Raw genomic sequence first — 17,692 nt, forward strand, 5'->3', positions numbered from 1 at the left:
ACCAGGGGCTGAAGGAAGAGCTGCAGTGAGTGGGTAAAAGATTGCTGCAAGGAGAGGTGAGAGGGGTTATTGCTACAATTGAGTATGAAAAGATCGTCACGGTGCTGAAGGAGTGAAGTGCTTGGAGGCAAGCAGGAGGCTCTGGCTAAAGGAATACACATTCTTATTAACGATCTTAAGTTGCTAAAGGGGGAGAGAAGAGCGGCTGCTATTAGGGAACTGGAGCAACTGAATAAGGAACATGAGGAGACACACACAGATGAGTGCTGAATGTGCTGCTCTGTATGGGGGAAATGCTGCTGTACAAGAGCAGGCTGGGAAGCCATTACTTCAGGCGTACAAAGTAACAGTGCAAGAATGTGGAGCAAGTTACAGGCACTGATTCTGCTGCCAGAGGGGAGTGTGTGGGGAAGGCAGGGGCTGTATGAGAGCACTCAGGGCGAAGCTATAGAGGAAGAGTAGGAATGTTGTTAAGATCGAGCGGGCTAAGGAAAGCGCCGACTGCCCGAGCAGGAGGTTTGTGACTAGGAGGAGGCTCATAAAAGAGGTTTTAGGAGACTCCATGGAGGGAGGCTAGTTTGCCCACTAGAGATAAAGGCAGGTAAAGGGAGGACAGGAAGATGATGGGTTAGGGGGTAAGGAAAAGGGGCAAGAAAAAGGAGCCCAGTGGAAATCTGGGAGTTGAGACTGAGAACAGGTTCTTGGTGCTGGGTAAGGTTCCATGGGGGGGAACAGTGCTGCAGGGGAGAAAAGTAAGGAAGATCAAGAGTAGCAGCTTCAGGGGTTACAATGTAAATCCTTGGATTAAGGGGAACTAATGGAAGTCATTGAGGAGGGGGGTTTAGGGGCAAGGGCTCAGGTTAAGAGAGCCAGCAGTGAGGGACTTAATACCTCCAAGAAAAAAATATAGAAAATTATCTGTCTATACATTTTCTAACAATGTTTAGAGCAAGTGTTATCTTGTTATTATAGGATGTTGCCATTTTTGTGATTATCAAAACATGGGAAACTGAAAAGAGACATGTGAATAAGGGAAGTGTTAATGCCATTAATTGATGTTTTGTTAATTGATGTTATACGTTTAGTTTGATGGTTCTTTTTCTGTAATGTTTGATTTTGTAAATTATTTTAATTCCAATAAAATTCCCAGTAGATATCAGAATAGCACTCAATAGTTAGAAATCCAAGTCCGGCTTGGGACTCCTCCAGTTACATGGGAGTGGGAGAAACAATAGATTAGCTGAAAGCAGTTCTAATGTGCAGCGCTGGCTCCTTCTGAAAGCTCAGACTCGGGCACAATGCACTGGCGATGGCGCCTACACACCAATATTACAGCTAAAAAAAAAAAAAATTGTTGGTTCAAGAATAAAATTAGAAATTAAAAGTACCCCATAAAAATCATGACACTCTCTTTAATTTCAGTTAAAAATGAAACGCATAGAAGGCATCTGCAATCAGATGTAGGACCCCAGTAATGCAAGGCAGCAGTGCTAAACGTTGCACTCCTGTGCTGCTATTTTGCTGTTACAGTGCAGTATTTGTTAGTTTGCGGGGGGCTCACTGCAACTGAAGCAGTTGTTCAGACACCACTGTCTTTTGTATTTGTACCGCAGGCCAGAAGATGAATAGCAATTCTCTTGGCTCATTTAGAAACTAAAAGTGGAATTTAACTGATTTCATGCTGCCCATTGTGTGCCACATGTTCTTTGTAATTACGATGCTCTACCATGCTCTGGGCTGCTGTCTGTTACAGGAGCTTAGATATAACGATGTAATGTATTTATAGTAATAAAGCTATGATACCAATTAGTTATTCCGATTACTTGGCAGCTCAAAACCAGTGCATTCAGTTTCAGAATTTAGTAATCAGTCCTGTAGCATCAGCTCCTATAACTTCATTTTCTGCCACATCATTTCCCGTAATCCCTAAGTTTTAGCTTCCATTGCCCAGATAACAGTGAGCGTGTGCAGTGCCTCTGGCTCAAATGGGGGTCTAACAAGATATGAGTGGGGGGGAGCTCCTGGGAACAACTTTGAAAGGCCTGGATCATTCCAGTATAGGGCTGCTGAACTGGTACAATACATTCAGTATTGCATTTCTAGCCATGTTCGTTTTAGAGCGTTTTCTGGAGGGCAGGAAATCACATGTATTGAAACTTTAAGACTATCCACAAGCAATAGCAAATCCCTTGAATAGATTGTCTGCAAATGTATATAATAGTGCATTTACAGAAATTCCTTTGACAGAAGTAAAAATAAATATAATGGCTGTTCCGTCACATTTTGTCGGCAAAAAAACAAGTGGAGTTGCATTTCCGATGCAACAAACTTGACAGTAGGTGCAGAATGAATGAAACACCTGCGCCAGATGCAGTACAGTAGCACCGAGTATTCAGATATCCCTTTTCCGTTATGCATTTACCCTGCAGCGCCAGACACACTACCATTTGGAACAGAATAAAAATAGATATTAGATGGGTTTTAAGAATGTATATAATACCCAGAAGGAGCTTGACAGCCCTGTAGGTAGATACCCATGAGGCCTCGGCTTCCCCTGCAGAACCTTTAACATAAGTAAGGGGGAAGTTTGTGATCATACCTTGTAACAGTCGCTTGCAACGAATTGTCTTCAATGAAATGTTCTGGGTGGCATTAGAGATGGCATGCTGTGGGTTATTCTCACTGGGCCAGGCATGTTGTTACAATAACATTTCAAGAAAAAGCAAAGTCATGCATTTGCATTCTAACACAATAAATCAATCTAATACAATAATTAGATGGTGTATTGCTGTTTGCAAACAAGTTTGAGAGTAAAGGGTATAATTAGCCTCTGCTAATAGCTTCTGTGTGATGTATTGTATGGAGGGTGCCTGTGGCACTCCCCTGAGTAACGGGAAATCATTTGAAGGGTCTCCTGCAGCCCTTGCTCAGTGTTATGTACCAGGGTATGTTGGCTTCTCATGCACTATCATGGGAAGCAACTCCCTGCAGCCTTGCGCTATAAGGGCTCTGGTACACGGGGAGATAAGTCGCCCGCGGCAAAACTCCCTGCTCGCGGGCGACTAATCTCCCCGAGTTGCCTTCCCTCTGCCATCCCACCGGCGAACATGTAAGTCGCCGGCGGGATGGCAGACGCGGCAGCGCGATTTCGCGCAAATCGCCGAAAAAGACTCGCGAGGCTTTTTCGCCGATTTCCCGAAATCGCCCCGCCGCGTCTGCCATCCCACCGGCGACTTACATGTTCGCCGGTGGGATGGCAGAGGGAAGGCAACTCGGGGAGATTAGTCGCCCGCGAGCAGGGAGTTTTGCCGCGGGCGACTAATCTCCCCGTGTACCAGAGCCCTAACAGAAACATTGCAAATGGCTGTTAGTGTGTAGTGCCCATAGCAAGTCTGACGTGTGCCACTCAGGATGGCTTCTTGCCATCATGACTGCCTGGTCACATTTTGATTAGCCAGGATTTGTTTGGGGGATCACTTGGAGGAGACCCTTTGTTATTTTTACAGCTAGTTGGTTTTTGAACACCCATCTCTTTTGGAGTGAATTTTGAGTGAACTTTGAGACCAAGTTTAGTCAGGTCAGAGTGGGCAAGTTGTGAAGAGGGTTTTCCTAGAGGTTTGTCATTCTCTCTCTCTATAGTGGAGACTCTGTCTCAATTCATTTGCACAGTGTTTTCTTTGTTCCCTTCCACTCACAGTTTGCTTTGAGGCATTTAGTGAATTGAATATTGTAAGTCACTCGAATGAATGGCACTTGAAAGTTCCCTCTGCTTTATAATTTTGTCGGGTGTTTTAGCATCAGTGCTGGAGATTGGATATCCTGGCTTCTACCTGGAGCTGCTTGAAAGACTTGGGGTGCTGCTTTTGGTAATAGAAAAAATATATTGTGGGGTTTATAGCACTTTTTACTCTCAGGACTTAAGAGCATACAGTTCTGACATATTCTGGTGTGGTTCCCCGTTACCTTAACTTTTAGTATGTTATAGAAAGGCCAATTCTAAGCAACTTTTCAATTGGTCTTCATTTTTTATCTTTTATAGTTTTTGAATTATTTGACTTTCTCTTCTACCTCTTTCCAGTCCTTCAAATGGGGGTCTCTGACCCCTGATCCAAAAAACTATTGCTCTGCGAAGCCACAGTTTAATTGTTATTGTTACTTTATATTACTTATTTTTCTATTCAGGTCCTCTCCTATTCATATATCAGTCTTTCATTAAAACCACACCCTGGTTGCTAAGGTGATTTGAACCCTAGCAACCAAATATCTGCTGAAACTCCAAGCTGGAGCACTGCAGAACAAAAACAGAATGGAATGTATAACTACAAATAAAAAGACAAATTACAAATAGTCTCAGAGTATTACTCTCTACATCATACTAAAGGTGGTGAACCCCTTTATGGCTGCTGACCCTCAACATTTATCTGCAAGCCCATCCAAACTCCCAGCTTTCTGAAATACTGAACTGGCATCCTCGGGGGTAGAGTGAAGGCATGAAGGGAGGTGGTGAATCTGCTTTTAGACCAAACCAGCACCCGAGTTCCACTAACTTCCTGCACTGTGGGTCCCCACCTTGTAAAACTGTCTTAACCTTCCAGCCAATTTTTCAATCACTGCATAAAGAATTCTACACAGAACTTTTAGACCAAGAGAGTTGGTCAGAGATCTGAACACTTTTGCACAGTAAGGTCTTGGCAGGTCGTACATCCTGTGCAATGCGATTTGCTGGCCCTTGGGCCAATTAAGTCGCGTGCGACATATTCACAAATATGGATGTCTTTTAGCTCTGCCCTGGCCTTACCAAACAACTCCTGTGGAAGGCTTTATGATGTTGCACCAAAAGAAAACTGAACATTATACAACCATATTGCCGTGTTTGGGTTGTGGAAGAGAAAGCAGAACAAAGAGGAAGGGAGTTACTGGCCGGAGGCAAGAAATCTGAGTCATTCATGCAACTCGGAGTAAAGTAGAGGGAAGTCCTTGGCAAATCCCTTTTAGATCCCTTGATACTCTGTGCAGCTGTGATAGAAAGCAGGAAAATGGGCAGATAAACCAATAACAGAAGTACCAAAAGCAGTGGTCCCTAGGGACCCTTATTCACAGATGACTGACCCATATGTTTTTTTTTTCTTCCCATTCAGTTCTGAAAGATGACGTCCAGGAAGAAAGTGCTGCTGAAGGTTATCATCCTGGGGGATTCTGGGTAAGTGTAAAATCATTGGATTTTTTACACTCCTGAATTAGTGGAATGACCATTAGGATTCTGATATTGTTTGCTTGAAATGGACTGCAACATAAGGTATTTACTGGCCCTGAAATGTAATCTTGCTGTCTTACTGATACTTAGTGAGTGAGCCATGTGTGCTCAGTGACATCTGGTTATAACATCCAATGGGATCCTTGGCCTTGAAATGCTTCCTCTGTAACCTGTGCCCCCATCAGCAATGTTGCATTATGTGGTGGAACAGAATCTGGACCCTAATTCACATGTACAAATTAACTAAATCACAGTGGGAGAAAAATCAGTGAAAGAAATAAAAATGAGTACCTTCTGTCATTCAGAGGTATAAAGTCAATTCCTTTTAAAGGGTTTGGATTTGGTTTGACCAGGTACTTTGATTTAGGCAAATTCTACCGAAAAGGTATTGGATTCAGTCAAATCTCAAACTAAATCCAAGATTTGTCGCATCCCTATTTGTCAGGGCTGGAACTAGGGGTAGGTGCGCTCCTAGGACATTCTAGAGGGAAGAGTGCAGTTCCAATCAGACAGACCAGTGAGAGGGTAAAAGTCCCCATACACGTGAAGATCTGCTCATCTGGCGAGGTCGCCAAGCGAGTGAATCTTCTCCCGATATCCCCACCTACAAGTGGGCGATATTGGGGAAAATTTAGGCTAATTCGATCCCTTGGGCCAATCGATCGAATTATAATGGCGGCAATGGGGCAGACGGTTCGGGGACTGCATCAACGAGCCAATGTGGTCCCTGATCCGACTAAATCTTTTAACCTGCCCGATCGATATCTGGCCAATTTCAGGCCAGATATCGGTCAGGCATGCCCCTCATTCCTGCCCCTACACGGGCCGATAAGCTGTCGAATCGACCCAAGGGACCGATATCGGCAGCTACAATCGGCCCGTGTATGGCCACCTTTAGACAGCTATGCTATTTGCTAAGATTTTAACAGCTTTTTGTATTCTAATGGCACTTTACCCACCACAGGTTTCCATTTGCCTTGCTACATGGCAATGACACACAGGAAGCATCTAAAAATATATTTTCATTGCAGCCAGCAGGAATCCCTACAGTTAAAACACACTTTGTGCAATTACGCATTTAACATGTTTTACCCACATTGATTTCTGTTGGCGGCAATGGCAGAAAGTAAGATTTCCTATGGGCAATACCTCCCATGTGTCATTGTTCTAGAGGGAATGTTATTTTAAAAATAAATAATTTTTGCCAAATGAAAGAAAATGTAGTTCTAAGAAATTTTACAATATCCATTCATTACACACTTTCAGTTATTTGTAAATGTAATTGCTTTGGGAAACTGGTTATGTCATTCTGTTCTCTGAACCAGTGGTTTTGACCTTTGAAACAATGTAGCAGAAGCCAGCTGATTAAGAGACCTGGCTTGGCTGGGCTGGACGTGCATAAAGGGCACAGATACTGCTTTCAGTTACACTAATAACAACCACTGTGCATGTGTAATGAATGTGTATTGCAAAGTTGGACTATAATGTACTTCCTAAAGGGAAAATTGACATACATATATATCTAAATACTTCATGCTAGAGTCCTGTGTGGGTATAGCTCAGCAGACCCCTTCCCTGCCTGAACCATCAACCTGCACTTGGGCATCATTGCCAGGCTAACTAAACTAACCTGAATCCTCATAAAAATGTGTTGCGTTCAATTCTTTTAGGTATTTAGGACAGGAATCAGTTCTCCCATTAGTTGCTGCCAAAACTTGTCTGACAACATGCTCAGTAGGGGCTAAATGCTGCTATTAAATTGTATCACTAAATTGCAGAGCTCATTAGGTGGGGTAAAAGAAAGTAATTCATTTTCAAAATCTAATTCCTAGGAAAACTATATATAAACAAAAGAAAGCACTTGCAAAAAGCCACTACTTGTGTATAATAAAACACTGTTTTGTGAAGGCAGACTTGCCCTGTTGTAACTGTTACAGTGTATATGTTTGATCTTTGTTCCCAGGAGAAGGTCATTTCCAGTGTTTAGATAAATGAGAGCAAAGTTTCTGTGGAATGTTAGTTATATAGTTTCATTCAGCATAGGATGTAGGAAGTTTGTGAAATGAAGAAAAACATTAGAAATAATGGCAACCTCTGCAAATATCTAGGGTTACGGATATAAACCCCCCCCCCCCCCCACCCCCCTGGGAATGGGAGAATCCCTATGAAGCAGATATGATAAAATACATCCTGGCCCGGACTGACAATCTGTACATTCTGGCAAATATTAAAAACTCCCTTTAGCCATTCACAGGCCTACGCCACCCACCCACATACAGTAAAAATAATACATATGGGCACTGATTCAGAACCTCTTATTGTAGCAGTTGTTAACTATGAAAACACCTCTAATGAATAATGGGAAGGTGGGTAGATTATTCTGTGTTTACGGTAGGTTTAACCAAATTTGTTTGTTTTTTTATTAAGTGAAAATGTTTTTGTATCTTCCATTCTAGGGTTGGCAAAACCTCTCTCATGAACCAGTATGTGAATAAGAAGTTCACCAACCAGTACAAAGCCACTATTGGGGCAGATTTTCTCACTAAGGAGGTGATGGTGGATGACAGATTGGTCACAATGCAGGTACATATAAACTGTTTCTAGTTTCCACCATTTTAAGAGATAAAATAAATGTAAAAACTATAAAGCAAAACATTGGGCTTTTGTCAAATAATTCAAATTTTAAATAATTTTCTTTTTCTCTGTAATAGAACAGTACCTTGTACTTGATGTTAACTAATGTATAATTAATCTTTATGATAGGCAAAACTATCCTATTGGGTTTATGATTTTTTAGTAGGCCTAAAGTTTGATCTATACTATCCGGGGAAAACCCCAGGTCCCAAGCATTCTGGATAACAGGTCCCATACCTGTATGTGACATTTAACATGTTCCCCCTTTACACACTGATTGATTATGCTGGCCCCTCGGTGTCTTGGGTTACTAACCATGCTCTAGGATGCCAAAGGTTTGTGGTATAAGTCACAGTATAATCCAATACATGCCTTATTGCTTATGCATCCTAAGCACCAATTGTTTTTATATTGTTTATGTTTCAAATGTACCCTAACCCTTTAGATTGTAAGCTCTTACGAGTAGGGCCCTCTGATCTTGTTCTTTATTCTATATCTCTTGTTTATTAAATTATTGTAAGACCCCGGTTTGTCATAAACTAATATAAAGAGCTGTATAACTTGGTGGCGCTAAGTAAATGAATGATGATAATGAGGGCTCGTATGGACTAAGCCAAGAGCTGTCAGGGTGTTGTTGGAGCCAGTGCTTACTGGTATTGGGTGTGCCAGTCATTTTACCTTGCCAGCATGTGCTGGGATTTGTGACTGGGGTGCAAGGGAGCCTATGGATAAAAGTGGCATTTGGAGGCATAGAATATCCATAGGCATAGATGGAAAGCTTTTGTCTTATCTTATAGCAAAGTGTAAAATGTAGTGTTTCACTTGATGGCACATTCTGCTTGATATGTAATTAATCAGGATTTCTGTTATCACAGTGCCCAGGGAGGGCCCCAAACACTTGTAATGCCCTGATTATAGGACTTGTGAGTTTATACCCTGAAATGGATCATGCTCCCCCTGCTGTAAGCTGTAAGGATATTAGCAGGACTTATGGGGCCTTAAAAATGTATCAGACTCCAGGCTTTATATAACACAGGTTCACATTTCACCATCTCCCCACAGAGTAAGCATAAAAACTGCCTCTTCTGCAATTGTCATATAAAGCTGCCACCATTGCGGTGCTGTGCTCTGTGGTTTGGCTTTCTGCACCGGCATATGTGATGGCTACGTGCCACGTGATGCAGTGGGAGCGCGTCACTCACATGATGGTTGCCGGGATAGAGCTTCCATTCAGCTTTTGCTTTTGCTCTGTCATCAGTCGTTACACTGCTCTCTCGGGTTGTAGTTAGTTGGAAATGTGCCAGAAGGGTAATGGTGTAACAGTGAGCTTGGTTTGAGGGTAGCACTGTGATTGGTTAGAATACAACTCCCAGAATGCACTGTAAATACATTGCATGGGCAGCTAGGCGTAGCAAGGCCACTATTAGTGCTGCTATCATATGCCTACAATACAGGGACTACACCGTGAGCAGTAGCCAGAGACAGGGCTCGAACTTACAGGAGGTTGTGGTAATATATGTGGCTTTTGTGTGTTTTTATATAAACTACTGTTGGCTCCTTCTCCTTACTGTATGCCTGTCTGTGCACTTCGCAACTTCCTCTGCTGCACCACTGGATCCATGTGAAAGTCTCTTAATTACAGGTACCGTGTGTGTGAGAGACGGCCATTAAAGTGATAGCAGCACTTTCCACATTAATCAGGAATGTGTCAGTCACTTTAATAAGTTGCCAAATTTGCCTTGAAATTGTCTCCTTGCAGCCCCCCATTATAGGTCAGTGTCACAGCTCCCGTCTCTGTAGTGTCCATCAGGCTTGGGGGGGGGTGGGGCAAAGTCCTGATAGACTGGGGCATTGATTGCTTTCACCCTATCAGAACCTTGGCCCACTCTGCCAGTGAAAATACTGAGACATCTAACTGGCTTTTAAGCCACACGGGGCTAATTCTCGGAGAATCGGCCCCTAGACTCCAAATTGTCTCTCCATATGCCTTTAACCAGAGCCACTGTGTCAGCCCGGGTGCAGGAACATGGAGTGGATTTCAGTCCCAAAATACATACTTGTGTGTTTCATGGGCCTGCTCTGGGGGCAGCCATATGCAAAAGTGGTTTGCAGCATAGAGACTAAATCAGCCCTGTGTGGCCGTAGCATAATAGGCACAATTTAAAGGCAAAACTAGGATGGTAGTTTATAAAAAGAGTAGTTACACATTCCTGATAAATGAAGAAATCTATCCCTTTAACAGTTAGTAGTGTTTATGTAACTAATGCCTAACGTGATAGATTACTAGTACTAGTGCATTTAGTGTTGCCACATTTGTACCGGTGGGAGGGCAGTGACGCAAGTGGGAAAGGCAGCAATGCCACAGGGCGGAGTTGTGACATCAAAGGGGTGGAGCCAGGCCTGCAAGGACTCGGACAATACAGAATTAGCCGAGTATTGGGTCAAAAAGGGGTGGATTGGAAGTGGGTCAGGGGGACGGATTGAAAAGTTATTACAGATTTACTGGCAATGTACTTGTAGGTAAATTTATAATACCGGCCCTGGACCAGGCTGGGATTCTATTGGCTAGGCCTGTACAGTACCAGGCAGGTGGCAGCCCTAAGTGCATTATGCGTCGTATGCTTTATGAATAATTAGAGACAGTATAATGTATTAATGAAACCATACTCCTAATGCTTCAGATCTAAAGTTTGTCAAATATGTTCCTTTACAGACCCCCTTTCTTCTGTCCCTTTGATCTTTAGCCCAACTGCTCTCCTTCTTGGGGCAGATTTAGCAATGCTAAGCAAGTAGTGTTACAAGGTGGTGCTTGTTGACTGTATAACGGCAGTGAAGCAGTTAAATGTTCCTGCATAACCAGGAGCAACACCAAGGGGGACTTTCCTTTACTGATATTCCTGCAGTTCCATACATATGACTGGCAGCTGCACTGCCCCCCCCCCCCCCCCCCCCTGTGTAAGTGGTATGCCCCTCCTGGTACCAGGGCTGTACCAAGGCTCAGACAGTAGGCAGTAAGCGTTCCTATCCCTTACACTGGAACAGAGGCGGTCTTGGCACATTTCCCTCAAGCGGGAGGGGCAGTTTTTAAACCCAACCTGTAAATGAGAGTGCAATGAATGGTGCAAAGTGCACGATTCAGGACTAGAGTTATTACTCACTCTTACGGCTTTATTTCTGGTATCCATGGCAACACGTTCATTGTGACAAAAGCACATTAATCATTTTTTTCTCTGCTACTAAAATAACAAGTGTATTTGGCAGTTTATCTTGGGCGATATTAGGCACCATGGGGTGAAGCACTGTTCTAAAAGGTTAGTAATGAAGCCGGTGAAGGAACCAAACAAATGTGTGCAAAGGGATCCCCTAAACTGGGACACAACAACCTTTTATTGCCTTTGGCATTATCCTGTGGTACAGCTGTGCAGTAGGGTACAATAGGTGCATATGGGGTACAGCCCCCATTTTCATGTCAACAACTCCTCAGGGTATTTGCTTATGCCCCTGGGCCTCTATATCCTGCCACAAGTTTGGGTGCAATCTCTTTATTGTCTTCATTATATCTACTTGGTATAATCCAAGATATACTTCTATCTCTTTTTCTCTTTGGCTGTTTAGATATGGGACACAGCTGGACAAGAAAGGTTCCAATCCCTCGGGGTAGCTTTCTACCGAGGGGCCGACTGCTGCGTGCTGGTCTATGACGTCACTGCTCCCAACACTTTCAAGACTCTGGACAGTTGGCGAGACGAATTCCTCATTCAGGCGAGCCCAAGGGACCCTGAGAACTTTCCCTTTGTTGTGCTGGGAAATAAGGTAGACCTCGAGAACAGACAAGTAAGTACCTTCTTGATACTAACCCATTATATAGTGAATAATGTACCCCCCTTTTGTAAAATATAGGGATATTATAAGCCACCAAGGAGCTCCATGACCATAAAAAGGTACAAGGCCAAAGGCTGAGTACTTTTATACATGTGATGGAACTCGGAGGTGACTGCTAATATCCTCATATTTTACTTACAAGTTTCAGCGAGTGACGTGACAAATTACATCACTAAGCTACGATTAACTGATGACATCAATAAGCACCTTTTTATAAGGATATAGTTTACAGTTTGGTCCCGTAGGGAAATGAACAAACTGTATATTATATTCTGATATAGCTCAGGTTTTATAAATACATTTTGATAAATATAGAGAGTTCTAATTGTTCTCCCAAAGCAGTAACCTTTTATTGCTATATATTAGTGCATAGATATATTGCATGTATAGGCCCATCTAACACTGTTACACAACTGCACAACTACATTTCCCAGCTTCCCCAGCAGGAGCAATGAGTAGTGGATTTGCTACAGGGTAAGAGCCAATGGTTGCATATTCCTGTCAGCTCCTAATTAAACAGCTGCAGAGTATATTGGCACTTACAAATGCTTGATGGTAACAATGGATTGTTATGGTGTGTGCTTTCCCAGGCTTTCATTCCTGAGACTGATTCAGAATGGTATCCTTTCTGTCTTCCGCCCCATACAGGTAACCACAAAGCGAGCACAGGTGTGGTGCCATAGCAAAAACAACATCCCATATTTTGAAACCAGCGCAAAGGAAGCTATAAATGTGGAACAGGCTTTTCAAACGATTGCACGGAATGCACTTAAACAGGTAATGAAGTGGCTCCCTCTGCTGGTGAGTCAGTGGGGCTGTTGGGCTATTTTATATTGCATCTCTTCAAAGCTATGAAACAATCTAGAAAAAAAAATGGATAACCAACATTTTATCCTGCAGTCCCAGCAGCCACAGCTGAACTGTAAGTGGGGAAACTGGAGAACTATAGTTTGTTTATGGTGGGACACCCTCATTTCTGTTCTACGTCATTTTACACATTACCTCTTTCCATCACTGGTGATGTTGGCTTACGCACTATAATATATATATATATATATATATATATATATATATATATATATATATATATATATATATATATATATATATATATATATATATATATATATATATATATATATATATATATATATATATATGCCCCTATGTTTGAGGTTCTGTACCAGCCCAAGGCAACAACACAACCCTTTAGCAGGGAAGATCTGTAAATAATGCAGATTAAGTGCATGGTATTTCTCAAACCAGTGCAATTAGCATTAGAAATGAAAAAAAAGCCCTGTAGCAGCAGCTTCTATGAAGATAATCCCCATTTTCTGCTTGATAATTTGCCACAACCTCTAAGCTTAGCTTGTAACAAATCACATTCCAGTATGGTGACCTCCTGTAACAACTTTGAAGGCCTGAATATTTACTACTATATAGATAGACTAGATTAGGCTAGTTTAATATGTTCAGTATATAAAATATGGCCTTCCTAGCCTTATTCATGTTTAGGGTTTAGGTTTTTTTTTTTGTTTTTTTTTAAGCTCACACAGTATAGAGGCCCCTAATAGCCAATCACAGCCCTTATTTGGCTCCTCCATGAACTTTTATGGTGCTTGTGTTGCTCCCCAAGTCTTTTTACATTTGACTGTGGCTCACAAGTAAGAAAGGTTGGGGATCCTTGTCTTAGAGGAACAGAGAAGGTAAGTGGTGATTTGAAAGAGGCCAAAGCCCACATTACCTGGGTTTTTCCAGTTCATAAGACATCCCCCAGTGATCAAGTCATGGATTAAGATTCAAAATAGGCCCTGGTACACAGAGGCCCCCCCAGCCCAATAAATAGTGAGTGTCTATGGCATCTTACAGCAACCCCTCTGGCATTTGCATGGTGCACAGTACAGTAATGATAGAAGCTGGTACGTACTGTGCATGTGTTTGCCCAGGGTGATGCAGGGGGTCCTGGAAAGATGCAGCAGGATGGTACCCTGTGCTTATGCCTTATGGGCTTAAATTATAGTCACTTGGCTGTACTTTAATGGTGCGTAAAACACCCTGTATTTTACTTAGCCCTTAAATGCTGTGGAGCCTACAGAGCTGACATGGCATTACTGCTGCTAGCACTGTAGATTCCCCATGTGGAAATTGAAAACATGTTACTAACTGAGCCCGTTTTGTTCTGCCAGGAGACAGAGGTGGAGCTGTACAATGAATTCCCGGAACCCATCAAATTGGACAAAAATGACAGAGCAAAGGCCTCTGCCGAGAGCTGCAGCTGCTGAAAGCGAAGGGAGGGCGAAGCGGGAGTCCTTCACTAACCGATATCACACTTAGGCCTTCGAACACAAGACCCCTTCCCTCCCCGCCCACAGTGTAAAGGATAAATATTAATCATCTGCACCCTCTCCAGCTCCCAGACATCGATCCAAACGGATACTGACACCTGTATCATACGCAGAACACCATGGTTTTTCTCATCAGTTTTTTTTTGGGGGGGGGGACTATACGCCCGCGTGTTTTAACCCCTGTGTTACCAAGTGGCCTGCAGTAGTTTTGCGAGCCCCTGTGGGTGCAAAGTGGTTAACATTAAAAGCATACTGTTTGAACTTCTATTTTTTTGTGTCTTGTGGGGAGACCATTCTTTTTGTTTGGTTCATTTTACAGTCGTTGTGTATAATTAACCTATTACATGATCCGAAATAAACCATTTTAATTGTCCTGTGTCCCACTGAAGGCTCTAAGCAGAAAGGCTGCATATCCCATAATCCTTTGCAAGCTCAGCACCCAGTTTCACCCAGGGTCCTTGAGTTTTGTATGTATCTCAGTTTAATGCTTGTTACTTTTAATTAATCAGACCTTCTTTTTACAGAATCCATTTATTATGTAATGCTTCGTTAGGAAAAAGAATCTTATAGTACATGTTAATATATGCAACCAATTTAAAAATGTATAAATTTAGTGTAAGAAAAAAAAAATGTTTGATTTACATAAGTATTTGAAGCACAGGTAATTAGTAGAATAAGGACACACACTTTTTCTCCCCCCTGCGTGCTTGGCCTGCAATGCTAACCCACTGGGCAGAGGTTTGAGAGCGCCTGTGGCGCCCCCAAGAGGTTATGGCTACAGACAGATGCAGCTGCCGGCACAGAGCCACAAATCTAGACTGCTGCTTATCCATTTCATCTCTTTACCTCCTTAATGGCAGTTAGACCTGTAACAGTGATGTGCATATTGGACTTGGATATGAGGTTAAGTGCAGGTATTAAATCATCTTTTTTTTTTTTCTTTTTTTTTGTTTTTTCTCTAATTTTTTTTATATATATAAATATATATAACCTTGTCATGTCAGCGGTCTGCAGGGGATCTTTGCTAAGCTCTTACATGGGGAGGGTGGGGTATATTTTAATGGTTTACCTGTAGCTTAACAGCTCTTTTCCTCTCTGGGGTGTAATATGTTTCTTTCCCCTCCCCTTCACTGGCAGATGATGTAGTCCTAGAGGTCCCTCCTGCCCTCACCCCTGTGCTGCGGATCAGAAACTATTATTGGTATGAAACCCTTGGCAGTTTAGCTACCCCTATGTCTCTGTTCTTGCATTCGTAGCTTGCTTCCATCCGGCACTTCTACCTTTTTTTCTTTTTCCAGCAGCCCACGTCCTATTCCGTAGGCTGGAATCTTCTGTAAAGATGAAAATGATGCCAATAAACTTAACAAGAAAAGAAAGGTGTCTGCCTTGTGTTTTATCAGCTGTGATGTCTGTTTTTATAGTGGGTGGCATGGATGGTGCAGAGATTATTGAAAGCTGCAGGTTCTGAACACTTTATACTTATTGCCATTACTGGCGTTTCTTTTGTGTATGCCGGCCTATAGAAGCTTCATTCCAGCCCAGTATGGCTTGCAGAACTGGTTCACTTTGTTTTGGTAGCCATATCACATCTGTAGGAAGCCACCAGGCTCGGGTGGGGGGGTGAAGGTTTAAAAATACTTGTGAAGAAAGGATGCACATCTAATTGTTATGCCTTATCACATATAGAAACATATCAGAATAATTTTAAAGCTGGCCATACACGTGGCGATCTGACGATGTTTTGTGCGACCATTGGTCAGGGCTGAAACAGCAGATAAGGGTGTAGAAACAATAGGATTTCTACCTCCTTCTGCCGATTCAGCCCTGACGGCAGATTTTGGTCAGTCGCCTTCTATGGCGCCCAATCAAAATTTTCTAACCTGGCCGATCGGCGAGTCATCCGATATCAGCAGCTTCCTGCGATATCGGTCGACTCGCCGACATGCCATACACGCACCGAATATCGTACGAAACGAGGTTTCGTATGATAGTATCGGTGCGTGTATGGCCAGCTTTAAGGAGAACAAACCCCACCTTCCTGCACCACATGTTACTCTTAAAGTCACTGTTCACTATGTTAACTTTTAGTATGATGTAGAGAGTAATATTTGCAATTGGTCTTTATTTTTTATTTGTATTTTTTTTTTTCTACTCATTTAGTTTTTGTTCAGCAGCTCTCCAGTTTGTAGTTTCAGCAGGGTCCAAATTACCTTAGTAACAGAGTGGTGTGAATGAGAGACTGGTATGTGAATAGTAGAGGACCTGAATAGAAAAATAACTATAAAAAAAACAAAAACTGGAACCTCACAGAGCAAGTGTTTTTGGCTGCCAGGGTCAGTGACCCCCATTTGAAAGCTGCAAAGTAGGCAAATAATTCAAAAACTATAGAAAGTAAAGACCAATTGAAAGGTTGCTTCAAATTGGCCGTTCTCTAACATACTAAAGGTTAAATTAAAGCTGAGCCACCCGTTTGTGTTTGGGTTTCTTCCTCTTTAAAGGAACAGTAACACCTAAATGTCAATACTTAACATTCACCCCAAAACAACTAGAATAGTCGAAGCTTGCCCCACCTTTAATTTTCTTCAAACCTTCAGCTAGAAATTTGTTTCTGATCTTTCGGCCAGCTTTGGCGGTAATGTGAGAATTCCTTGAAAGTGCTGATTCTTCCGGATCAGCGCAAAGAGGAATACTAGCTGCCTGTCGCCCTATGGCCCTGCTGCTATGCTGCGTTTTGTAAGGAAAGTTCTAGCTCAAGGCTTTGGTGGGTAGCCTTTGCCTATTATAGCATAGTTACATAGGGTTGGGGAAAAAAAAAAAAAAGACCAGAGTCCATCAAGTTCAACCCTTCCAAGTAAACCCAAGTAAAAAAAAACCACATAGCAGTTTTTTGGTAAAATAAATATTAATAAATTTCATGTTACATTAGGCTACAAGTACTACACTTTATATTTTGGGCTTCTGTACCAGCCCAAGGTGAGCACAGAGTGAAGATTTGTGCCTCTGAAGATGCCCCCAGTAGTTCAGCACATACGCTAGGCTTCTCAATGGCTGCATAGAGCACACTGAGCATGTGCAGTGCCACTGACACAAACAAATGGTCCAACTGTATCCAAGGTGGGGACAGCTTTTATGGCCTGGATAATTACTATTATAGGGCTGGTACAATACATTCAGTGTATGAAATAGAGCATTTCTAGCCATATTTGAGAATCATTTCAGTTTCCCTAAACCAGGGTCAGCACAGCAACATTTCCTTCTGGTCACAAAAGGATATAAATGTTACTAGAAAAAAAGGACTTGAACACCTTTTTCTGTAGTTTTCTAATGTCAATTACTATAAGTCCTTCAGGCTGCAAAGCACAAGATCAGGCTGAACTCCCTAAGAGATGCTGGATGGCAGATAATTATAGAAATAAAGCTGGAAGTGGCCTATTTACTGCACCATTTTATCATCTCAGCCAAAGGGGAAACATGCCCTATTTAAAACTGTGGTTTTCCTGTTTGTTATGGGGTCTGGGAACCATCGGCCAGAAGTATAACTGTATAATTTCTTACAGCAGCACAGGTAGGTGGGTAA

General features: G+C 42.4%; 1 protein-coding gene across 1 annotated transcript in view; it reads left to right on the plus strand.

Annotated features, from left to right (window-relative positions):
- rab7a (RAB7A, member RAS oncogene family) overlaps window positions 1–15,487 on the plus strand; it is a 31,990-nt gene extending 16,503 nt beyond the window's left edge. Inside the window, 5 exon segments of the mRNA NM_001008025.1 lie at window positions 5,139–5,200; window positions 7,711–7,837; window positions 11,504–11,722; window positions 12,419–12,547; window positions 13,957–15,487. Of these exon segments, the coding sequence (NP_001008026.1) occupies window positions 5,148–5,200; window positions 7,711–7,837; window positions 11,504–11,722; window positions 12,419–12,547; window positions 13,957–14,052 (624 nt within the window). The 5' untranslated portion in view covers window positions 5,139–5,147 and the 3' untranslated portion in view covers window positions 14,053–15,487.
- Window positions 15,488–17,692: the final 2,205 nt, after the last annotated feature.

The sequence above is a fragment of the Xenopus tropicalis genome, chromosome 4 (assembly GCF_000004195.4).
Source record: "Xenopus tropicalis strain Nigerian chromosome 4, UCB_Xtro_10.0, whole genome shotgun sequence".
Lineage (NCBI taxonomy): Eukaryota > Metazoa > Chordata > Amphibia > Anura > Pipidae > Xenopus > Xenopus tropicalis.